This window comes from Perna viridis, chromosome 8 (assembly GCF_037379345.1).
Source record: "Perna viridis isolate PV_CMFRI_1.1 ecotype Kerala chromosome 8, ASM3737934v1, whole genome shotgun sequence".
NCBI lineage: Eukaryota > Metazoa > Mollusca > Bivalvia > Mytilida > Mytilidae > Perna > Perna viridis.
The window spans coordinates 39,762,644-39,785,322 of record NC_142452.1 but is presented as its reverse complement, the minus strand read 5'-3'; the positions used below and the strand labels follow the sequence as shown (position 1 = coordinate 39,785,322).

The window sequence follows — 22,679 nt, the reverse complement described above, 5'->3', positions numbered from 1 at the left end:
TATCTGACCTGTATAAAAAAAAACCTCTTGTCTGATAGTTATATCGCTGCTTTGAAAAATTGATATTTTTTAGTGAACAAACTGATCGAAAAAATGCCTTAGCAACGAAGATGTGTCACCTGTTAATATGGCAACGGCTATTCAAAGATAAGTTCACAATTTTTTTTTTATGTTTATATGATGCAATGATACTATATTTAAAGTTTAGGTATAATCTGTTACCATGTGTGCCATGCCCAGATTTTTTTGGTGACTCCAGAGAATTGGTCTTAATTTCTATGCATATCAATGTGGACCAAACACATGTCTATACATAACGTATTTTATTTGGCCTTATACATATAAAACAGAGTGTTTTTCGTAAATTTTGTTGGTATTTAAAGTTCTTAGTTCAAAGACGAGCAGAAGTAATTGGTTTTCGTATGACCTATCTAAGATATTTTAATTTGCTGTTCAATGCCATACTTAAAGTCACAATCTCCTTCAATATCTAAGAAAACAGTTCTGCTCCCTTCTGTCTTAAGATCTTTATATTTGTCTTTTAAAATGGTTTTCATATCGCCTGTGTAAGTTTTCAAAAACTTATTATTGTCCTTTTTACTGTGAATATTCACTATAACTGTCCCAGTAATTGCAACAGCGGATTTGAATGTGTATTCCGAATGTCTCTCAATTATTTCCAATTCGGCGGTAAGTTTTGAATTAGACGGTACAGTAAGACTCCCTTCCGACACCCATGTTAGTGTTTTCTGATCAGTTGTTTCTTTCGTATAGTTAACGCTAAATCCAGAAGAAAATCCGACCGAAGCTTTTACCACACTTCCGGGTGCCTCTAGTGTAAGGCCCATGTTCGTATTCGTTGTAAAACTTTTCGATAACGAGGCTTTGCAAGATGCTGTTGTTTGTCGCTCTGCTTTCAATGAATGTGTTTGAGGCATGGCACTGTTGTTATCAAAAACTGACTTAAATATCACATTTGTTACAAAATGTTCCGTTCCTTTCTTTTCGGTAAATTCTGGTGTTTTGACCTCAAACGTGACCTCTGACCAGTCAAACACTAAATCAACATTTTTCAACGTCTTCGGTTGGAATCTTTTCCTCGTTCTCAGATAGAAGTTCCACGCCCGTTCCTCTACAATATCTTTGAGGTCAATAATTATTTTATCCGATGTCATTTTTTCTGAAAAATAAATGCACTTAAATAATTTTTATAATCTACCTGTAATTGAAAGACGCAGTTCATTGGCGTTGAAGTGATCTGTTGCCTTGATATATATATATATATATATATATATATATATATATATATATATATATATATATATATATATTATTAGTATACCCCCTGAAAGTGCACATTGGCCTTACTCCGCTTGTTTCTCTTACGGAATTACGCAAACTCTTACTCCGCTTGTTGCTCTTACGGAATTAAGCAAACTGGCTTATACTTGTTTTTATTGCAGTTAAATCGCTATCGATTATAGTTTAAGTAGCCCAGTGTCAGGTCTGGGGGAGGGTTCCGAGGGTTCAAAAGAATAATCAAGGGAACCAATGTTTTAGCGGTAATCAAAAGAATGTAATCAAGGGGCAAAGGCAAGACATGGGGAACAGACATACCCAACAAAGAACATGATGTAACAAAATCACACATACAAAATAACAAAAGCAAATGAGCAACTCGGATTCCACTAAAAAACTGGGAGCATGGACAAGGTGCACCGGTAGGGTGAGACGACTTCAATCTTGTACCAACACAACCCTGTTCCAGAAGCCTATTTGTTAGAATTCTAGCGCGATACAAAGTCTCAAATACCCATTTGTTGGAAGATTTTGCTGATGTCCGCAACATTTTGGTAAAAATGAGCATTTAATAGTTTGAGACACCTGTAGATCCGCCCCTGTAACTCTTCATGCACGATATATTGCATGCTTTGCGTATTCAGACTGCATGACACAAGCATTTGTTCTCAAAACTTTGTAATGGATAAAATATTTGAAAACAAATTACATCAACCTGAAAAGCATGTTTTAAATGCATTGGGTGTGTTGATAAAAAACAAACAATGACAATACTGACGTGTATCGTGGGGGCGGGGACATGGAATTTTATGTCAGATAAGAATCGCAAAAATTTGTTTATTTGTACATGTATTTTAGCAGCAACAAGTCGATATTTATATTTAAAAATCTGCCTTGTTAAGTAATAGGGAAAATATAGAATAATTACTTTTTATGCTTTTTTATTTAATTGATGAGTAAAATTGTTTTCTCCTAAATTGGAAACTAATTTATTTGTTTTTAAATCTTAGCACCCACCCATCCCCATCCATTTTCTCTAGTAAAACGATCGGTGCCTAAACACATCTCATAATGTTTACTACTGAATGTTTCTCATTGTTAAGAACAAGATGCCAACATTCCATTGAACGTACTCTTATTATCAGAACTCCAGACAATACTCAGCTTTATTTATCAAATACATAATTATCGTTAACCCTACAGTTCTTGAATCCTCAAATAATAGATGCATTGCTGAAACAGCTGTTATTACCATGTATGTTAGGAAAAAAATTGAAAAGATGTCGAACTATTGTCATCACTTAAGCTCTTTTTTTATGAGAAGTGGATTTTATAGGAACATTGCTGACTTAGACAATTACCATCTGTATAATATTGGACCAGCCATTTTCATACATAGAAACACGAGATTTAGTTGATTAAAAATCAAAACGAAATATTGTTCGTGTTGTTCGACAAAATCACGACTGACAGGAATTTCTACCCCCCCCCCCCCCGGTGCTGTATCCTAAAACCTAAAAACGCATCACCAGTTTCGGGGCATGTTATATTTTACATACTAGCTTCGAACGCTATATATGATTTTTCCAGGACCATGTATAATAGTTTGACACTTTTTGTTTATTTATTGATCCATTTGTTATTTATCAACCAGTATATTGCAATAATCTATCAAATAAAACATAATTCCCAAAGTAAGAAGATTATTCATATTGTACAGTGGTGAGTCTAGAAATTTTGACAAGACGTCCAGGCTATTTTTGTCCAATTTTTACCCAAAAAAATCCTGGAACCCCTACCCCCTTTTAATTCGTCACTGTTGTATACATCAAATAGAAAGAAGTTGCGAATACCAAACTGCAGGAAAAGACTTAATAAGTAAGATGTACTTCTATCTGACCCATTTTGTAAGTTATTCTACTAATAAAATATGCTTAATGTAAATCAAACTGCGAAAGGGATACGATTCTTACACTGCATGCTACATATGGTCCAGAGTTTTAGCTCAGTATGAAATGTTCTTTAAAATTGAAAAGAGTAATGTCCTAGCATGCAAACGTTTACTGTAAGAGTGTTTATAATCATTTTGTTTAATTCTTTGCAATCAGGTACGAAACCACAATTAATTCCCCTTGGTTTTCGTTGTATATAGTTTCAACTTTGGTAGTAGGTACTTTCCACATTTTTTCATATCTTTACTGGAAACTTATTTGCTGAAGTTTTGCTCTAATTGGTAGAAAATAGGTTAAAATTACATGTGATTTTTTTTTCATTAATCAGTTCTGACTAAAAGTTGTGATTTGGTTCAGTGGAAGAAGGTTAAAATTTAGGACTTTTAACTCAGTTCATTTGTAATGTTGTTTACCCCATCTCCGGGTTACATGTATTAATTTCAGAAAATGATGGTAAAATTTTCTACAATTTATATATAAAATCCTGTTTGTACATATTTTAGGCCAGAGAAGTTTTATTCAGTTTGCGCCGGTGGAATTTTTTTTAATCTGCTCAAATGTGTACATTGAAATGCACTTGAAAATTAATTGTGGTCTCGTGCCATCATTGTTGAAGAGAGGGTCAATATTGCCTGACAAAGATTAATCGTTATTTGAAATGTTGTTGGTAAAGCCTGCATTTTCTGGTGCGCATTCCTGAAGCAGCCCCTAATTCTGATCCTTGACTATCAAGTCAAAATTTACATGTTTTCAACTCTATCTGTTTGACACATCCATTCTAAAAATATATTGTATATTTGTTTGAGTGAAATACTGACACGCCTATAAATAATTAAAATAACTACCCCGCCTTATATCAAAAGATTAATATTTCAGGAAATATTTCCTGAGCTTTTTGGATGCCGACCAACTGATCAAGAGGCTGCTTGATTTAATGGCGTTGTTGCTTTTTTTACAAGTGCATCCATTTTACATCGATTTTTTTACGTACGAAATGTACCGGTACATGTAGGTGTATTTTGTTATTTCATTTCATGCAATGGACAGATAATTTGATAACTTGAACACTCTACTATTGTTTTCTATTGAAAGTTATTAAAAATTTAGGATCAGACAAAAATCAAAGAGAGCCTCGGATCAGCTAGGTTCTTGTTTGTTGTATTATAATAAAGAATTGTTTTATACCAGGCTTGGCTAATGCTAATATTGTTTGATTTATAATTTTTTTCTCGTCAAGTAAACTATTTTTCCTGAAAATGTGGGTTCGTTTGAGTATCAACATAAGCTCATAAGTCGCCATTATGAATTATGTTAATTTGTAGCTGCCAGCTGGCTGCAGCATATCTATTCAATTATATTTTATGTTTAGTTTCATTGAATCTTAACTCCTAAATAAAACTTACTTTCTAAAGATAAAGTTAATGAACAACGAAAAATACCAAAACAAAGCGACGAAAATTTTATATTGAATGTTATAATGCTCGTTTCGATTCTGTCTATTGATCAAAAATTTGTTTTCACATCTGTGACAGATATCCCACCTTGCCGGAATCAACAATTTTAGCCCCTGAAATGAATTCTAGAAAATTAGCGTGAATCTTAACCTCGTTAAGTAAAAAACGGGTAACTATAATATTGAAAAATGTATGGCAATTTTATAGAATATTTGACAGGTATTCGTATTGATATTCAAAAATGCATTCATGATCATCAAATATAAGTTGACACTTTTATTTTTTCGTAGCTTTGTACTAATGATAATAGTTGCTTAATTACCAAACATTTTTATATTTCGTATAAACGAACAGACTTACCGAAAGGACAGAGGTGAATTACACTTTCAATCCTGCTACAGAAATCAACATATATTTCTGATAAAATTTCTATTCTAGTGATTGGTTTAAACCGCTCACGTGACGCCAATGAAAGCTCGATCAGATCAATTAGGCTATAACGAAGAAACCATGATAGCAATATTATCTGTTTACAATTAGGAAAATGATTGCTTTCAGTGAAAATATGAATATGATGATTAAACCATCAAGAAAATTCAATATGTCTATAGATACGGTTGTGTATTGCAATGATATAAATCTGACTCAGAAATGAGGCTACACATATGCGACGATTGCCGTCATAATTAGGACCGATAACTCTGTATGTCTAGTATACTGGTTCGCTGTTATTGAGAGGACCAGTTCGATTTACCTGTAAAACCCAAGCTATATCGTCTGAATAAAGCTGAAATATTGCTGCTGGGATGTTTAACCCCAACAGTTTTCATTTTAAAGAATGGTCACAGGAAGTAAAGATTTATAGGCATTTGGTATGAAGGCAGATAAGAATTATTTTGTTAGTTATCAAATAAACTTTATGAAGGATTAAAAAAAGTTAAAATAAAAACCTTTCCACCTGCCTATCAGCAAAGGATGATAATAAAACTACATTTTTTGTGACTTATGTCTTCAAATGTCCTTTTTTTGCTTCTTTTAATCTTTTAATGTCTTCAACCCAGGTATATTTGCAGGTGTATTTATTTCTTTAATTAAATAATTCACTTTTCTAAGTTAAATCATATCTTTTATTTATGATATTTTAATCTAATTATGTTCTGAATTGCAAATATTAATTAATATTAAGCAATATCAAATAACCATTCAACAGGTGTCCCTAAGACCTCAGGCCATGCTGTTCTGAGTATACCCAGCCAATGAACATTCTGTATAATTAGGTGTTTGACAAGTATGGTGTGCTACTGCTTCATCTTAGCTGTGAATTACAGGTAAAAATGGTAAGCTTGGTTTATACTGAACATTCACTTCCTAATGATGTGGATATAATTTCCAAACTGGGACCTAATAGTATATAGTCAGAATCAAATTTTATGAGCCAATCATATATTTCCCAGCTTGATGAAGTTAAGAAATGAATGCAGATTTGGAAAGTTGATATAATGTGTATGGCGCTACTTTATATGATAAAACGGCTTAGTGTGTACTTGCAAAAGTTTGTCAGGAAAACTACAATTGAAAGAAGGACCTCTTACCTTTTCACACTTAATAAATACTATTGTCAAACCAAAAACAGGATTTGATACAAAAATAAAAAGTGTGAAGATTGTGATTTTCGCAAAGAAAAAGAAAAAAAATGCATCTGTCCATTACGTCAAAAAGAGTTACTTATGACGGTTCTGTTATGTAAAACAGACGATGATGAAACACAAAAATAACTAAAATAATTATTGAAAGCAATGAGTGCCTTTTCCTGAAATATATCTATTCTACAATATTAGTCGATATCTTGGATGACAGCTGATTTTTCAAATATTCCCTGCCAGTACAAACTATTTAGTATGGCAAACTAACATGATCAGTGTTGTGGTTAGATATAACATCAGAGTATTCTCGATTCTGGTATCAATCAAGGGAACAAAATCCAAACAGTACATGTTATGATCAATTACACTATAGAGAATAGAATAACACCAAAAATGATTTTCATAAAAATTATCAACTAAAACATGAAATAAAAAGACCCAATTACTACAGACGTTCGACAGGGTTATTCTTTACAACCTCTTTTATAGACTTGAATTTTATGAAGTGCAATGATGGGAGGCTATATCTATTGAAAAATAACAAAAGTTGATGGCATCATAGACTTGTTAAAACATTCATAAATCTATGATGCCAAGTAGTCAGCATTGAAAAAAAACTTTAATGAATGTTGTATCAACACCTCGTGTACGTATAATGACATAAAGATGGACTTTTATGTATGGTTTAAGTATAAATTATGTATATGAATTTAGTCGACAATCAAACTCTTTTTAATTTATTCACAGTATTATTTTTTTTTGATAGGGAAAAAGACGATACATTTTACGCATTGCTTACTTCCGGTTTTAGACGCCATATTGTTGTTGTTGTTACGTATACTCCTGCAGAACTGCAGGTCCGGTGCTTATATCTAACGTTATCTGCAAAAATCCTTATCTATAGTTTGAGTTCGGTAAAATTTATAATATAACTACAAAACACTAGAGTAACTCTAGTACCTGATGTATCGTCTTTTTCAGCCAGCCATCCAGGCTATATCTCCCGTTTTACAGGGTCAGTCTATATATATATATATATATATATATATATATATATCAGTTAGTTATGTTATATCTAATTATAAACTATTGCTGCAGCTAGCAGGTTTGAGTGTGCAATATGCAGAGCATAGGAGAGTCCAGTACTGATAGTTTCAAATTCGTTACGGCAACTGTTCGAGATATAAGTGAATAAGGTTGTATCAAGTAAGAGTCACTGTCGTTATTCACAGTAAGTGGCTCCAGTTCAAGCACTGAGTTTAAAGACTGTATAAAGGGTTGACGGACATAGTGTAGTGCAGTACAGGTCACAATGAAATGTAATCGATCTTCTGCACCATCCCTGCATAGTGGGCAGGTCGGTTCTACCTCATACTGATTGAACTTATGACGATTTACCGTAGAAAATATAGTCCAAGTAATATCTTACATTTAACATGTGCTTTAGCAACTAACATAGGCTCAGTCCCAGCCAATTACCATATATTATGGACTTTCCCAGCAGCCAAATTGTAAGCGTTGAGATATTTTAGCGATGATTTACATTTTGCTTCTTCCTTCAGTTTTGTTTCCCATGCAGTATCTATCAACTGATCTGTAAACCATATGCTTCCAGGTAAATTTTCCAAAAGGTGTTTCCAGAAGTTCAAAAGCTGACGGGAGGCTGTATTGCACCAATATATCTCTAACTAAAATGAACCAACTATGAGATTTACTGTCTTTAATAGAAAGTTGCCTCCAGGCAAGTTGATTTTCAACTGGATTGTAATCCCTGCAGATACTTCCATATGTAGTTAGGATTCTCTTATGCAGTTCAGCAGTTGATGGTGATTCACCAAGTAGTAGATATGACACACTGTCTGCAGAGCGATCTGGGAGATGCTGGGTATACTTAAGCGGTCTCTTATAGTAACTATCAAGATTATTTAAATCTTTTGTATTGGATAATTTATATGGATAATTTGAGACTAAAGTAATGTCATCCGCCACTGTAGGGGTTCCACAATAGATTGGTCCTATGTAACTACCAATACCACATGATTCCAACAAGTTAATGAGTGGATTAATGAACAGCTTATATGCAAAAGGGGACCAGACTCCACTTTGTCTCACACAAATATTCTCTTGGAATTCCTTCGAAAAACTGTTTTTTCATTTAACTCGAGATCTCAAGTTCTTATGCCATTCATTTAACATAATCCATTCGTTTCCATCAATTCCGGCGAGGAAAATCTGTCTGAGCATTGATCCATTCCAGACTTTGTCGAAGGCCTTGGCCGCATCTAGGAATTCAAAAAATATGGGAGATCGATTATCTCTTGCCTCTGCTCTGAACTCTGTTACTATTAATGCCGCCTTAGATGATGATACACCATTTGTGAAGCCACGTTGGAGTTTAGGTTGTCCAGAGACAATCTTATCTGTTACTAAATTGAGATGTAATTTCTCCACCAGTTTACCAGCAATACTAACTACTGTGATCTTGCGATAACTGTTAGGATCGTGTAACGGTTTCCCCTTATTCTTGAATATGATCTGGTATCAGTCCTTTGACAAGAATTTGATTTATCAGTTTTGTTAAGAAGTCAGTAATTTATATCCGCCATACTTGAAATGTTCTGTCATTACTCCTAGACAATCTGGGGACTTGCGATTTTTCATTGAGGAGATTATATCTTGCACCTCAGTTTCCAGAAATATTGGTGTGATATCTTTATTATTTTTACATATATCTTCCAGTAGAAGGCGATCAAGTTCGACTTGGGAGTTGTATGAATCATCTGAGCAATCAGGACTATTTGCCGTAGTTAGATCTTTGAAATATTCTGCCCACCCCTCACGAATCTCATCATTAGTTGTAAGATTTTGGTCATTCACGGTGAGGTAGGTAGTTCCCCTATTTCCATCTTTTCTCTGCTCGCCTATGAGTTTGTAAAAGATAGTTTGATCTCCCTCATGAGCTGCCATAATATTTTCATATGTTGATCTCCTTTTGCTTGCCTCGTGCTGACGTTGTAATTTACGGTGTTTCTTTTTGGCTTCTTTCGTGAGTTTAAAGTGTTCATTATATGGGTCAACTGGTCTATACCATTCTTCTTCTGTACCCAGAAGTATAACTTACTTTCTTGACATGCCTTATTGATAACAGGTGACCAAGAGCGTTTTTGTTTCTACCGCTTTTTGGTTTTTATATTTAGTTTGGTTTATTTGACACTATTGTTAGTAGATCACACAACTGTAAGATGAGAGAGTTTACAGACTTTAAAATTAAGACTACGTTCTAGGTTTTCAATGGAAGTAGAGACGAGTTCTTGATAAAGTTCAATATCAACTTTTTCCCAGTTTATTTTATTACTCTGTATAATTACTTCATCCGGTTTAAATCCAGGTTCACCCTTAGGTCACCATAAATAGGATCGTGTTGTGACGTGTTAAGAGGCTCCACCTCAAGTGTTTTGTAGTTACTAATGATTCCAAGTTTACTTTGAATAAAATAGTCAATTTCAGTCTTACTACTGACATTTGGATGGAAATAGGTACAGCATTCTTTGACGCTGGCAGGTTTACATATTTGCTCATCTTGCATAAATTGGATCAATAGTTTATCCCTTGTTGTAGGACAATCTCTATTCAGAGATGCATTCATATCTCCCGCAATTATTATTTCACAAGTTGGCCTGTATTTATGTATAATTTCTCTTAACACATCAAGCGAGTCTGCATATTCTAGGTCAGCAGATGCCTTACCCCGACATGGGAAATATACTCCAAAAAGAATTATTGATGTAGGTGTAGCATTTATCTTGACAGTTGCTATCCTTGGAGAACCATCCAAGAATGCCTTTCTTGTTCTATCAGTATTGAGCGTTTTGTAGTTTTTTGGCATGCCTGTATGTAGTAGATTTGAGACAGCCCGAGTTGTGTTGTGGGTGGCAAGGCTTAAGTTTATAAGTCTATATATCAAATGACTTTTTTTTCTATCAACATTTTGCTTTCAAAAACATACGTTTTTTTTTAAATTAAAAACCCATGTCTTATTTGATTTCACGCAAATTCTGGATACAGCCAGTTGTAAATGCATCGATCACATCTGCATGTAGGTATACTTACGTTTATTTACATTTTTACAAATTATTTAATAATTTAACCACTTGCCTTTATTGGTAGCTATTTTTTGTAACAAAGTCTCTCTTGTTTACATTAAGAACCCCGGATAAACACTGCTGACAAATAAGCTATCCCCATGCATTCAAGTGGTCTTTAAAATTGACAAATTTACATTTCAAATTATTAGCATAATCTGCTAACCTTGAAAAAGGAATTTGTTTGTATTTCTGAAGAAGTGTTTAATAGAATCATGCCCAGTGAGTCGTTTTTATTCGTAGTCATTAAGGAAATACTAAAAATATGAGTTCCAATTTCTCTATCGTGTTCTCAGTACTTTGAAAGATATTGCGGGAAAGGGGAGATAACACTGTAAACACACCACCATGGCTGCAGGCGAAGAATTTCGCATTCCAACAGGTTTCGATTATATATTATTTCACAGGTTCCTGTGGTTATTTTCCCTTCTGTCTGATTTAGCTAAGGAAAATAATGACGGTGTTTCTTTGACTTGCAATGCTCTCATTTAATACTTCATAAATTTCAAACATTAGTTATCCCTGGTGAAGACACACCCGTAATCGTATGGATGCAAGTCGTTCCGGCCCCAAACCTGTCCGGTCCAAAGTCGTTCCGGCCCCAGTTTTTTTATTGTATATATATGCATCATTTGGAAACAGGACGATGTTGAATGATCATGACCACTAATACTGAAAGAATTGAATACAACAACGAAAAAGTCGTTCCGGCCCCAGTTTTTTTTATTGATATGTATCATTTGGAAACAAAGACGATGTTGAACGATCATGAAAGAACTGAATACAACAACAGAAAAGTCGTTCCGCCCCAGTTTTTTATTGATATGTATCATTTGGAAACAAGACGATGTTGAATGATCATGAAAGAACTGAATACAACAACAGAAAACAACAACAGAAAAGTCGTTGTAATAAAATAAAAACAAGTATATGAGTAATTGTAGAACCAGTAAGTCAGGATTATGCTCTGGAACATGGTCATCATCCTGAAAAAAATAATAGAAATTGTTGAGTTTTTATGAAAAATGATGCATTACAATGACTCAAAAGTATACAACACATAGGTATTGCACGGCAACATGCTCTTAATTATGAAATATTGTGATAAAACATTACAAAAGCAATGTCTATGGTTCTTGATGGAAACATTATGAATACATATTTGTTGACTAATCTTTATAAAAAATATGCGACTTCGGTAAAATCTCAAATAATTTATCTAAATTCATTGACTAATTGGTAAAATTAAATATTTTTATTTTGGGGATGGAACGACTTTTAAAATGAGGCCGGAGCGACTTGGGGCTGGAACGACCGAGGCCGGAATGACTTCGGGACGGAACGACTGGAAAACAATCATATCATGCAACATGGAGATTTTGTGAAGTTGCATCAGTAACAGTACTTTCCGCAGGGCCACTCTATACCTTTGTTGTTCTCTTTAACTGTATAGTCGTAGCTTTTCGTGTCAATTAAAGGTACTTGGAAAAAGGGGGGCACTTGCATACATGTGTACAAGTAAGATGTCTAGATCATGCCAGGTGTTTCCAATCGGTTGATCAGAGTTCTTAACCATAGGAAATGTATGTGATCTAATGTTGGTTGTGGATTGATCTATTATTTTTGTACTCTGGCTACAAACTCAACTGTAGTGTAACTGATTATTAGCATGCACTGTCTTTGTACTGTTAACATGTACATTTATTTGTTTGTTTTGTTAATCTTACACTTATAGGTGTCCACTCTCTATGATGTTGCAATTGATAGGATGTGCATTTACTTAACCAATATCTTTGCTAGATAGAAATTAAGGGATGACATGCTCAGCCCTCTAGGTCCTAAACCTTCTACCCCATCTGAGGCCTCCTATATGCTCCTCTTTATAATTTCAAAATTCTTAGAATGAAGTTTATGTTAACAGTGTCACCAAAATCTTCTCTACACATGTATAGGAAATAAACATTCATTTATATATTTTTTATTTGTATATATTTACTTTTTTTCTGTTGAGTAAGAAATTGTTGCATCTTTTTTTTTATTTTTGAATAAAAGGTGATTTTTCGAGTTAAAAAAAACACACCAATAAAGTAAATACTGAAATACATGTATTTAGTGACTATACATTTATGTTACTTATTGGGATAGAGTGAATAACCAAAATATGGTCTTAAGTGTTCAAGTACATTAATGTTCGTGTACATCCAGATTTAATGAGTATGTGGAATGCCCAACTTGTTCCGTGTACAAGTTAAATCTTTAAAGTGTTCTTGACATGAATAATTATACAGGAATTATCCTGGGATGGGCCCTTTCAGTTTTACGGGAAAATGTGTAGAGATAGAATTAAACTGGTCATTTATTTGGTTAGGCCCCTTGATAAGGCACAAAAATAAACTGTTTATTTGTGCCTTTTGACAGTATTAAAAGATTTCTAGCCCAATGAAATTTTGCTAGGGCCCATCTTTTTTCCAAATGCCCCATTGAAATCCTGAATATTTCCACTGGCTCCTATGTAAAATGGGCCATTGACCCATGTTATGGGCCCATAATGGTCAAAAGCCAGGAAAACCCCTGTAAATACATGTATATTACATGTATCTTATTTATTAGACAGATTTTCTCTATAATTTATTGCTATTTTCAACATACATGTACATGTAAAAACAATATTTTGATCCATGGATTGATATTCCTGTTCAGATGTTTCAGAGGGAGAAAGTACGAGGGTAAAATTAAGCAATACTGTGAAAGTGCTATTGTTTGTGGGATACCAAATTTCGTGGTTTTTGTGGGTAGGCTAAACCATGAAATGTCGTTCCAAACAAAAGAAGATTTCCATTGATGTGTATGCTTAACAGGGTAGGAAACTCACTCAAATTCCAGCCAGTCCTGAATACAACTTTTCAATACATTTGCTATATGGCTATATAGATTTTTGCTAAAATTAGCCAGCCCTGCCAAAACATAGCCAGTCTCAGGCTGGCGTGCAGGCTACCATTTCTAACTCTGATACTTAAAACCTCAAAACCACAAACTCCAGGAACTAAAGTACTTTCACAGTAAGTCACTCCTACATGTATTCATGATAAAATTAGAAAACACATGAATTTTCACCTCGGCAATATTTTCTCTGAACTTTACTTTCAGTGACAGCGGAGGAGGAAGATCTAAAAACAGTTCGAGTAGTGGCTATTGTTCCCGGTTTTGAGGTATCAAAGTCATTGGGTATAATTGGTGAAGCCAAGCCTGGAAAAAACTGTACTGTTGATCCTAAATATTCTTCGAAGTAAGCAAAATATTTCCACATACATGTTGATTACAGATCTGGCCCTGTGTGATATACTAGTTCAAAACAGTTAAAGTTTACTTAGTCAAATGTTCTCATCTAAAATGTATGAAAAGTCTTCGTTTGATTGATTTATTGTGGTTAAACGTCCTATGACAGATATTTCATGCATTTCAGAACAAGAACTTTTGACCAATCAAACAGACCCTGTAAGTCAGGTATTTGTTATACCCCCACATGCAACATTGGTGGTACATGTACAGTTGTATATAGTGATAGGGGTGTCCTTCCTTCCAATTTCTTACTTCCTTCTGTTACACAGGAGGGGACCCATCTCTTATCCATTACTCCTCCCACACCACTGAATGGAGTTAAACGAAACTTTCAAAGAATAAAAATGGAGGTTGCAAGGTGCAGGAGTGGGGGTTGTCAAATTAGTGAGCATTCGGATCCATGTTAAGATTATAATAATCATTTTTCTGATTACATTAGTTTAAAGTGAAGCAATTTTGCTAGGTCAATCATAATTATTTACTTTGCAGTTGCAGTATGCCACTACATGGCAGTTCCATATTTGTTTTAGGCATACATGTACATGTATGCTCCACAGTCATGGTCTATTGACTTTAAGTTTAAACTTAAACTATTTGACTTTAAATTGCTTTAAGATTTTGATATTAAGTTTTCTGATTAAGTTAGTTAACTACTCATGGTATTTAGTGTAAACGTGGGTAAGTTTCATTAAGTGTCAGATTCTGTAAGAATCAGGCAGTAATACTTGGTATGAAAAAAAAACCCACCATTTTGAAAGTCTAATTTGACTATTTACACCATCAGAATCAAGGAAAAAAGTCAAGATTTTCCATATCGTGTTGGTAAATTGAAATATAATTTCATTGAAATGCATTGTAAATGCACGTTTCATGAGTAGAAAACTCGGTTATCAACTTCATTTTTTTTGCCATTCTATTGAAAAATTTCTGAACAAATCCTGTGATGCAGGGATCAAATAATGGACTTAATAAAGAAATTATCCTTGAGTGAAATTATATTGTCAGTTTGGTGGGATTTTGACATGCATATTTCTGATTTTGTATAATTACAGCTCCTTGGAAGTAACTGTTGTTGTAAAGAAGAAAAACAAGGAAGAAAAATTCAGATATACAGTGAAGAAACTGCCCGGAGAAATTGTACCAGAAAAATGTGAAACTAAGGTACTTGAAATAGAATCTCAATCATTGAAAGCAAATAGTATTCAAAGTACTACCTTATTACAAACGTATTGTTATACCTCACTTGATATGGATGTACGTCCGTACCTCCTTCTGTGCACCTCCTATTTCAGATTTTGATCAAAATAAATTTGGGTGTTTTACATATCAAAATATGGACATTGTCATTTGTGAATATGGGGATATGGGGGACCCATCTCTTTACGTCACTCCTCCTACACCACTGAATAGAAAATATTGTTACTTGCCCCCATTGTGCACCTCCTCTTTAAGACTTTTATCCAAATAATTATGGAGGTTAAAAGGTGCATGCTATCAATTTGGTGAGTCTGGGGGGTATCAAGTTACTGAGCATTGCTCACAGTTTTTCTAGTTTAGTCCTTGCCATGCCTATTGGTACATACATGTAGGGTAAGGACAAGCTTCCTCCACTGTTGGCTTTTCTTTGAATGGTATTCAAGGTGTATCCTAGTTTTTTCACCATTTCTCTCTCAATGGTTCATTGCTGTGTTGTTTAAGGTTCTCCTCTTCCTTCTTCCTTCAGGTGTCCATTTTAGAACCTCCATGATCATGTCTTAAGGGTGTCTGCAAAGAACATGACCAAGCCATCTCAAAAGTAATAAAAATTGGACCTATATATTGTTCCATTCAGTCATTGCCGGTAGGATGTAACAACACTCCATTCCACTTTCTGTTCTGTTGACCTTTCTGACCAGCCAATCAGATTTCATCTTTCTTGATTTTGAAAGCATTATTCAACGGCAAAACCTGAGGATTCTTAAAGGTCATCTGAACAGAAAGTAGAATGGATTGTTTTTAGATCTTACATGCAGTGACTGAATGGAACAATTGATAGGTTTAATTTTATGTAGATTGAAGCCACCTCTATCCATTTTGTATCAGTAAAGTCTCTATTTCTTTTGTGTTTGTTATTCTGTACAAGTCAACTTTGGAGATTTTATACGGCCAGAATATTTTCATTATCCTATTCATTATACTTCAGAATTTATTTTCTATATTAAATCAAGTGTAATATTTTAAGTAATTATTTTGAAAACCCAAATTAGTTATGTTTAACAAAGATTAGAACCAGAGAAAACCTTAGTTTTATCAAGCCCATAGTTTAAAAATCTTTTTAGTAGAGTGCTTTACCAAATGTAAGTTCATTTTTAAGATATTCATGTACATGTACATGTATGTTATATAGCTCAAGATGAAATTCTGTAAGCTCCTAAAATAATTAAGACCCCACCATGAAATGTGGCAGTCGCCTTATAGTGATCTCTCTGTCCATCCCTGGCCTGTAAATTTTTGTCTTTCGATATGGGCTTTTGATATTTGGCATTTGGATAGATCACCTAAAGATGATAAGTTGTGTACAATCAATAGTGGACTATGACCTTGAACTTTGACCTCAAGGTCAAATTCCTGTTTTTTTTTCAATATATGACTTAACAGAGATGGATTCCATTTCAGTGGTTTCTAGTTACACTTAGAGTCTCCACTCCAAATGGTAAAATCAAGGGTTTTCAATATGTGAGCCTTAGCAAGCATATTAAAATTTTAATTTTGCCATAGAAAGTATTTTCTATTTTGTAATAGGTTATATGCTGGTGGTGGATTTGTGTTTCACCAGATGTGTTTCTTTTTTTATTAGAGAGTAGAGAAACAATCTAAATCAGGAGAATCAGGATCTCTCATGAAATCTGTAGAAAAATTTGAAATTTTGAAATGGTAGAAAGTCTCTGGCAGAAATTTAAATACTTCTCCATCTAAGAATCAGGCAAAATGTGTATAGGGTGTAGCACATGAAGGAAAAAACAGATATTTTATTGCATTAACCAAGTATTTATACCTGATAACCTCCAGAAATGACCATTAAAGTGTTTGTAAAATATGCCTTTTTAAGATATTGATAGGTCAGATTTAGTTGAAATGCACTATGGAAAAATGGCGGGACAATTTTCCTTCACTTTTTCTTTATGTTAGCAGTGAAAAATTCTACATCACATTTGCTTCAGGATAAATTTAAATAGCTTTTCAGTTGTTTTCTAGATGAATTGAATATATTTGTGGCAAAACGGACCAAACTGAAAAATATGATGTGCCACCCATTGCCTGATTCTTACACAGAATGGTACTTAATCACTTCCTATTGGGTAAAATGTTACATGCATGTTTAATCACAGGCGTAGAAACATTGATTTTTCAATGGGTTAAAATTTTGTGGTTTGATCTAAACTTGATTTACATGGGGATTAGTTTTAGTTATATAAAATATCATATAAAGGTTTATTTTGATTTTTTTTTTTTGGGGGGGGGAAGGGTTCAATTTCCGTGAAAATTATTTTCAGTGAAATAAATATTATTTAATCACCAATGAAAATGTCCGTTTATAACGAACTGTAACTTGGTACACTACTTTTACAAATGTATGTGCAATACAAGATTCAGTGATCTGCTCTCTTACAGAAGGGAGACTACTCAGTATGTCTAAAAAACAACATTTAAATCTGTCTTAACCAAATCCGTTTTGAACTTTAAAATTGTTTTTTTTAGGTGAGACAGGTTATTTAAATTACTAAGGTGCAAAATTCATCTAAGTAGCACTCCAGCTAAGAATCCTGAAAAATGTGATACATGGTTGGAAGGCCTCCATATTTTTATTTACGATATTTTGTTTAAAATATCATATAGTAAACAGAAAGTGACATGTGGTTTTTCACATATTCTGTATTCATAGGAGATAAAAAATATGTAGATTACAATGTAGATTTCAAAATTAAGGGAGATAACTCTGTAAATGATGCTAAAATACAATAGAAACTGTTGGATTTTCAATATAGATTATCTCCAAAGAGCAGACAGATTGGAATGAATGATTATACTTTTCATTATGTAGATCTTTAAAGCAACTTAATAACAAAAATAAAATTATCTAGCATTTTATGGGTCATTCATGTATTACTTAATTTGCGTGATTCTTACAAAGACTGCTACTTAAATTGATATATGGGTAAAGAGACTTTGAAAAGTGTATTGTTTTTTTGACAGGTTTATGGATTATTCATATTTCAGTTTTATTTTTTTAACAGTACAAGAAAGAACAAGTGATAATGAGGCTACACAAGGCGGAGGAATCATCATGGGCTGTTCAGTTGTCGAAGAGAGGATTAGATCAATCTGAAGATGAGTAGTTTGGAAAATCGAACTATGCTGTTTTTTGGCTTTGAAGTTGAAGCACAAATTAATTCAAAATGACATTTTAAGCAAAGCAATTGATTGGTTGTGTTTTATATTTTATACTCATTACTTAAGATTTTGAACATGAGTATTTTTCCCTGTAAGAATGAGGCAGTTGGTGAATCATGGTAGAATAAACACACAAGTCTTTCCATGAAATCTTATTCAAACTGTGATTTGAAAAGTAGTAATGGTATTCATTTTTTTTAAGTGTCTGTAATATGAGGAAAGAATTATATGAAATGCTTTGCGATTTCATCATCAAAGGGAGATAACTCATTTTCCCTTATCTTGAACTCACTTTTCTACATCCTTTGGGAGGTCTTAAACAAACAAACTGTCAATTCAATTGACCATAAACATGTGCCCACATTATTAATTGTGTTTGTTTTTTTATGAGCATGATTCATTATTTTTTTTCGATTTTGCCTGATTCTTGCAGGTTTCAACACTTGATATGCTACAAAATGTGATTACTAAAGGTTGTAAACGAAGGGAGATAATTTTATGAATGTTATTTTTTACAAATGCATTCTACAAATGATTCTTTGTAGATCCTTGTAGAGTATTGAATACCACTGTTTTTAAGGTTCTGTTTATAAATCTTAATTTTAGTTATGTATACATCAAACACTGGCTTTGAAGCTTGTGGTTATTTTTTTCTACTTGACAAATTGACATTTTTGACAGATTCTTGAATAATTAAATATAGATGCATTGTATAGCCAAAGTACATGTAGCATCATCTTTTACTATTTTTTTTTTCAAAGGTGGGAAAATCTCATTATAGCTGAATCTTAAAGGCTAACTATAATTTTACTCCTACAACATATGAGGTTAGAATTCTGTTCTTACATGAAATAGCTCACAAGGCAACCTCTATCATGGCTAATGTTACTGTATCTCAGATAATTTGCGTTTTTTAATGATGCAAAAATCTGACTGCCAAAAAAAATTTGGTCAAAATGAATTTTTAAAACATTGTATTTTAAGGCCAAAATTAAAAATTAATTTGTTTGCCATAGCCAACCCACCTGTCAAAAACCTCCCAACTAAAAATATTTAATAAAGGAAGATTGTGAATTTTTTGTTGTTTTTTTAAATGATTTTGACCTTTGTATTGAGACGTATTTTATGACTGATTGGATATAAAAATTCTGGCAGTAAATTTTCCCGAACTCTTCTCCAGTGACTAACTTTCATTTGCACTCTTAACTTGCTGAATACAAGACCAACTGATGGATTTTCAATGACAAAATTTTGGGGTTGAGAAATGAAATGAATCACTAAATCATTAGCTTTAGCCTGGTTTTAAGACATAGATGTACTTAAGTTCACACATAGAATGATTTGGAAGAAAATATTATGTACCTACCTTTTAATCTAGTCTTTTTTGAGCACTTGGACTATGGCAAACAGAAATATTTTTAAGTCTGGCCTTAGTTGTAGCATTTATACTAGATTTATATGCATAATCCTTTGTGAGGACTTTGATTATTGTCAGTTCAAAAATTACTATGCTTAACCTTAATTATTTCTATTTTTTCATTTAGTCCAAGACATTACCAGTATTTCAAATATTGTGATTTTTCATATTATTTAAGTCAGAATTTTTATTCTGTGAGTTAGAAGTATTGTGATATATAGGCCGTAGCATTTTTTTTTGCAATAACTAAAACAATTAAAAAAAATGTCTGAAATTACAATAGCTTGTTATAGGCTTCATCAACTTCAGGGGCGTTTTCAGGATTTTGGGTTGGGGGAGAGGTGGGACATAATAGAATTAAAAGCAGAGGGGAATGGGGCAAGAAAAATATGGGGGAAGAGTTTGTGAAAATTCAAGATTTTGATCCCACCCACCCCCAATTTTTTTTTTTTAATTCCCATTTTAGTAGGGGGCAACTGACTGGTACACCTTTTCTTGGTTATTCACCTGTTCTTGTGAAACTCCACTGTTTTTTTATTGCTGTGTTATCACCCAATTCATTGCATGTTAATGTTAGTTAGGTATAGAGACTATTGCATTTGTTTGTCAGTGCAATATATATTTTTTTTCTATGTAGAAACATTCTGGATAATTAGATTACATTGTACATGTAAAAATTTGATTCTTTATTTTGCTTAAAAGTTGCAATTATAATTGTATGCAATTGTAATAATTAGTAGACACTGTAAAATGTGATTATACCCCCTCATAAGTACATTAGGGCTTAGAAATCATATGTATATATATGTGTGTATAAATACAAATGATTGCAACATTTGTTTTCATATGTTTTAAAACACATGGAAACAAATGTTTACCTACATTTTATGAAAACCATTTTCTTTTCATATAATTAAGTGTCAGTCCCTATAAGAATCAGGCAGTAGGTAAAACATGGTATGAAAAAAGCCATCAGTTTGTTAGTGTAATTTGACTATTTGCACCATTAGAATCAAGGAAAATAGACCAGATTTTCCATATCATGATGGACCTTTGAGTTATAATTTCATTCAAATGCATTGAAAATGAGCATTTCAAGGGCAGTTAACTCTGTGAAAAACATCATTTTTCTAAGATTCTATTGAAAGATTTCTGAGCAAAGCCAGTGACGTAGAGATTAAATAGTGTAATTTTCAAATAAGTATCCTTGAGTGGTATTATATTGTCAGATCTGTGGATGACATGCATGTTTCTGATTTTTCCCATTTTGCCTGATTCTTACAAACTCTTAAATTCTAAGGAAGACATGTGCTTACAATATGATTTTTATTTACTTGTTTTTCACGAGTAAATTTGTTTGCCCTAAACATATGTTTTTCATGTGTTTTTTGTGGTGGTATGAAACACATGAAAATATATGAGAAACATGTTTTCCAGGTGTTTTTCAACATATGAAAAACATGTGTTGCAGTTTCTCTTAGGCATGTACAGTAAAACACGTGATATTCATATAAGCAGACAATATTTGCATTGGGAAATATATGAATGTTTACAAATTGCTTCTTAATTTGAAAATTTTCACTGACATTTTCACACATCTTTGTTTATATTACTTTCCAAAAGGAAAATATTTTTTGCATAAAATTTTGAGAGCTTGGGTAAGCTGCTTTATATGAAAAAGAATCATGTTTTAAGAATGTTCTATCTTGAGTTATTTTTTTCAAATAACTGTCTCAGGATTTATCATTATTAACTCTTTGAAATCCTTCACAATTGTTTGTAGTTTTTCCCAGTGCAGCAAAATGAATTAGTAATGGATCTTGTACTAATGTAAATGTTATATAAAATTGTTGTTTTTTAAACATTTTTTTTTTTCTGGAACCCCACCTTTTCAAATCTCAAAAAGTAAATTGCTGAACAATACATGTACAAATGTACATGTTGTTGTTATATTTTACATGTAGGTTGTTTTTTTATATATTGTTGATGGTATTAATTATGCGTATAAGTAAAATTTAGTACTGGTTAATATTTTATTACCAAAATAAAACAAATCAATTTTATAATTGTTATATATTTTATGGCCTTCACTTAGATTGTTGATCATAACTGTACATTCAACGAACATGTAGCTTTTAGCAGTACTGAAGGGTAAAATAGATGGAATGATGTATAGAACTATAGTTATGATTAATATATATACAGTGAAACACCATAGCAGATCTGTGGGGTTAAGGAGTTGTTAGAAATTTTGTTTATTATATTGGTAAAATTTGGATAAAAATTAGGAAATAATAGCTTGTATACACCTCCACACACACACACACAGATACATTTTAAAAAAAAATCTCTGGATCCATTCCTGAAACTCTGAAAAGCTTATTGTTGACAATTTGTGAAAACTCTTCCCCTTTGATACATGTACTACTAAACCAATTACAACCAAACTTGGTATAAATGTTCCATAAGATATTTTTTATAGAATTGGTGTAGGGATTTTTTATCTGTGTACAAACATGACCACCGTTACTTATAACAGAACATATATGTCAGACAGAAGTTTTTCGCACATATCTCCAAAACCAATAGGTTAAGCAAAATTCTGACATGGAGTTACAAGTCCTCAGCATGGTGAGATATGTCTGTGGTTAAATTTTTGTGTAATTATGTGTCAAGTCATGTTAGAGTTATTGCCCTTTTTCAACGTTTTTTCGCTTTTTTTAAATTTCATCACTTAAAACAAAACATTTCCTCTGACATTACTAGACAAGTTAAGAACCAAAATTGGTATGAATGTTCCGTTGGGAATTCTGCATAGAATTAATGTGGTGGTTTTTTGATCCATCAAAAATCATGGCTACAACTACTATAAGTAGAATATAATGATATATCATCCATTGCCTGACTCTTACAAAGAAAGGTAAGACTATAAGTAATTGGATCTCTTTGGCATTGTACCACAAGATACAAAGGAAGGTTTAGGTTGAATGTAGGGAGTATGG

The 22,679-nt window shown here is 33.0% G+C and overlaps 2 protein-coding genes across 2 annotated transcripts; one reads left to right on the top strand and one right to left on the bottom strand.

The window, feature by feature from the left end:
* Nucleotides 1–308: 308 nt before the first annotated feature.
* Nucleotides 309–5,190, bottom strand: LOC148610464 (uncharacterized). The gene is made up of 2 exons (XM_088543390.1): nucleotides 5,066–5,190; nucleotides 309–1,180 (listed from the first exon to the last, which is right to left on the bottom strand). Exon 2 carries the CDS (start codon nucleotides 1,173–1,175, stop codon nucleotides 432–434), a length of 744 nt encoding a protein of 247 aa, XP_088399516.1. The 5' UTR covers nucleotides 1,176–1,180; nucleotides 5,066–5,190; the 3' UTR covers nucleotides 309–431.
* A 5,609-nt stretch (nucleotides 5,191–10,799) lies between these two features.
* Nucleotides 10,800–21,743, top strand: LOC148610463 (uncharacterized). The gene is made up of 4 exons (XM_088543388.1): nucleotides 10,800–10,872; nucleotides 13,638–13,776; nucleotides 14,882–14,990; nucleotides 18,104–21,743. The coding sequence occupies exons 1-4, from the start codon at nucleotides 10,839–10,841 to the stop codon at nucleotides 18,203–18,205; spliced, it is 384 nt and encodes a 127-aa protein (XP_088399514.1). The 5' UTR covers nucleotides 10,800–10,838; the 3' UTR covers nucleotides 18,206–21,743.
* The last annotated feature ends 936 nt before the right edge of the window (nucleotides 21,744–22,679 follow it).

Excerpts from the sequence above, each read along its gene's own strand:
- LOC148610464 (XM_088543390.1), bottom strand. The coding sequence starts at position 1,175 with ATGACATCGGATAAAATAATTATTGACCTCAAAGATATTGTAGAGGAA.
- LOC148610463 (XM_088543388.1), top strand. The coding sequence starts at position 10,839 with ATGGCTGCAGGCGAAGAATTTCGCATTCCAACAG. Across the intron at positions 13,777-14,881 it reads GATCCTAAATATTCTTCGAA|CTCCTTGGAAGTAACTGTTG; the intron begins GTAAGCAAAATA and ends GTATAATTACAG. Across the intron at positions 14,991-18,103 it reads CAGAAAAATGTGAAACTAAG|TACAAGAAAGAACAAGTGAT; the intron begins GTACTTGAAATA and ends TTTTTTTAACAG.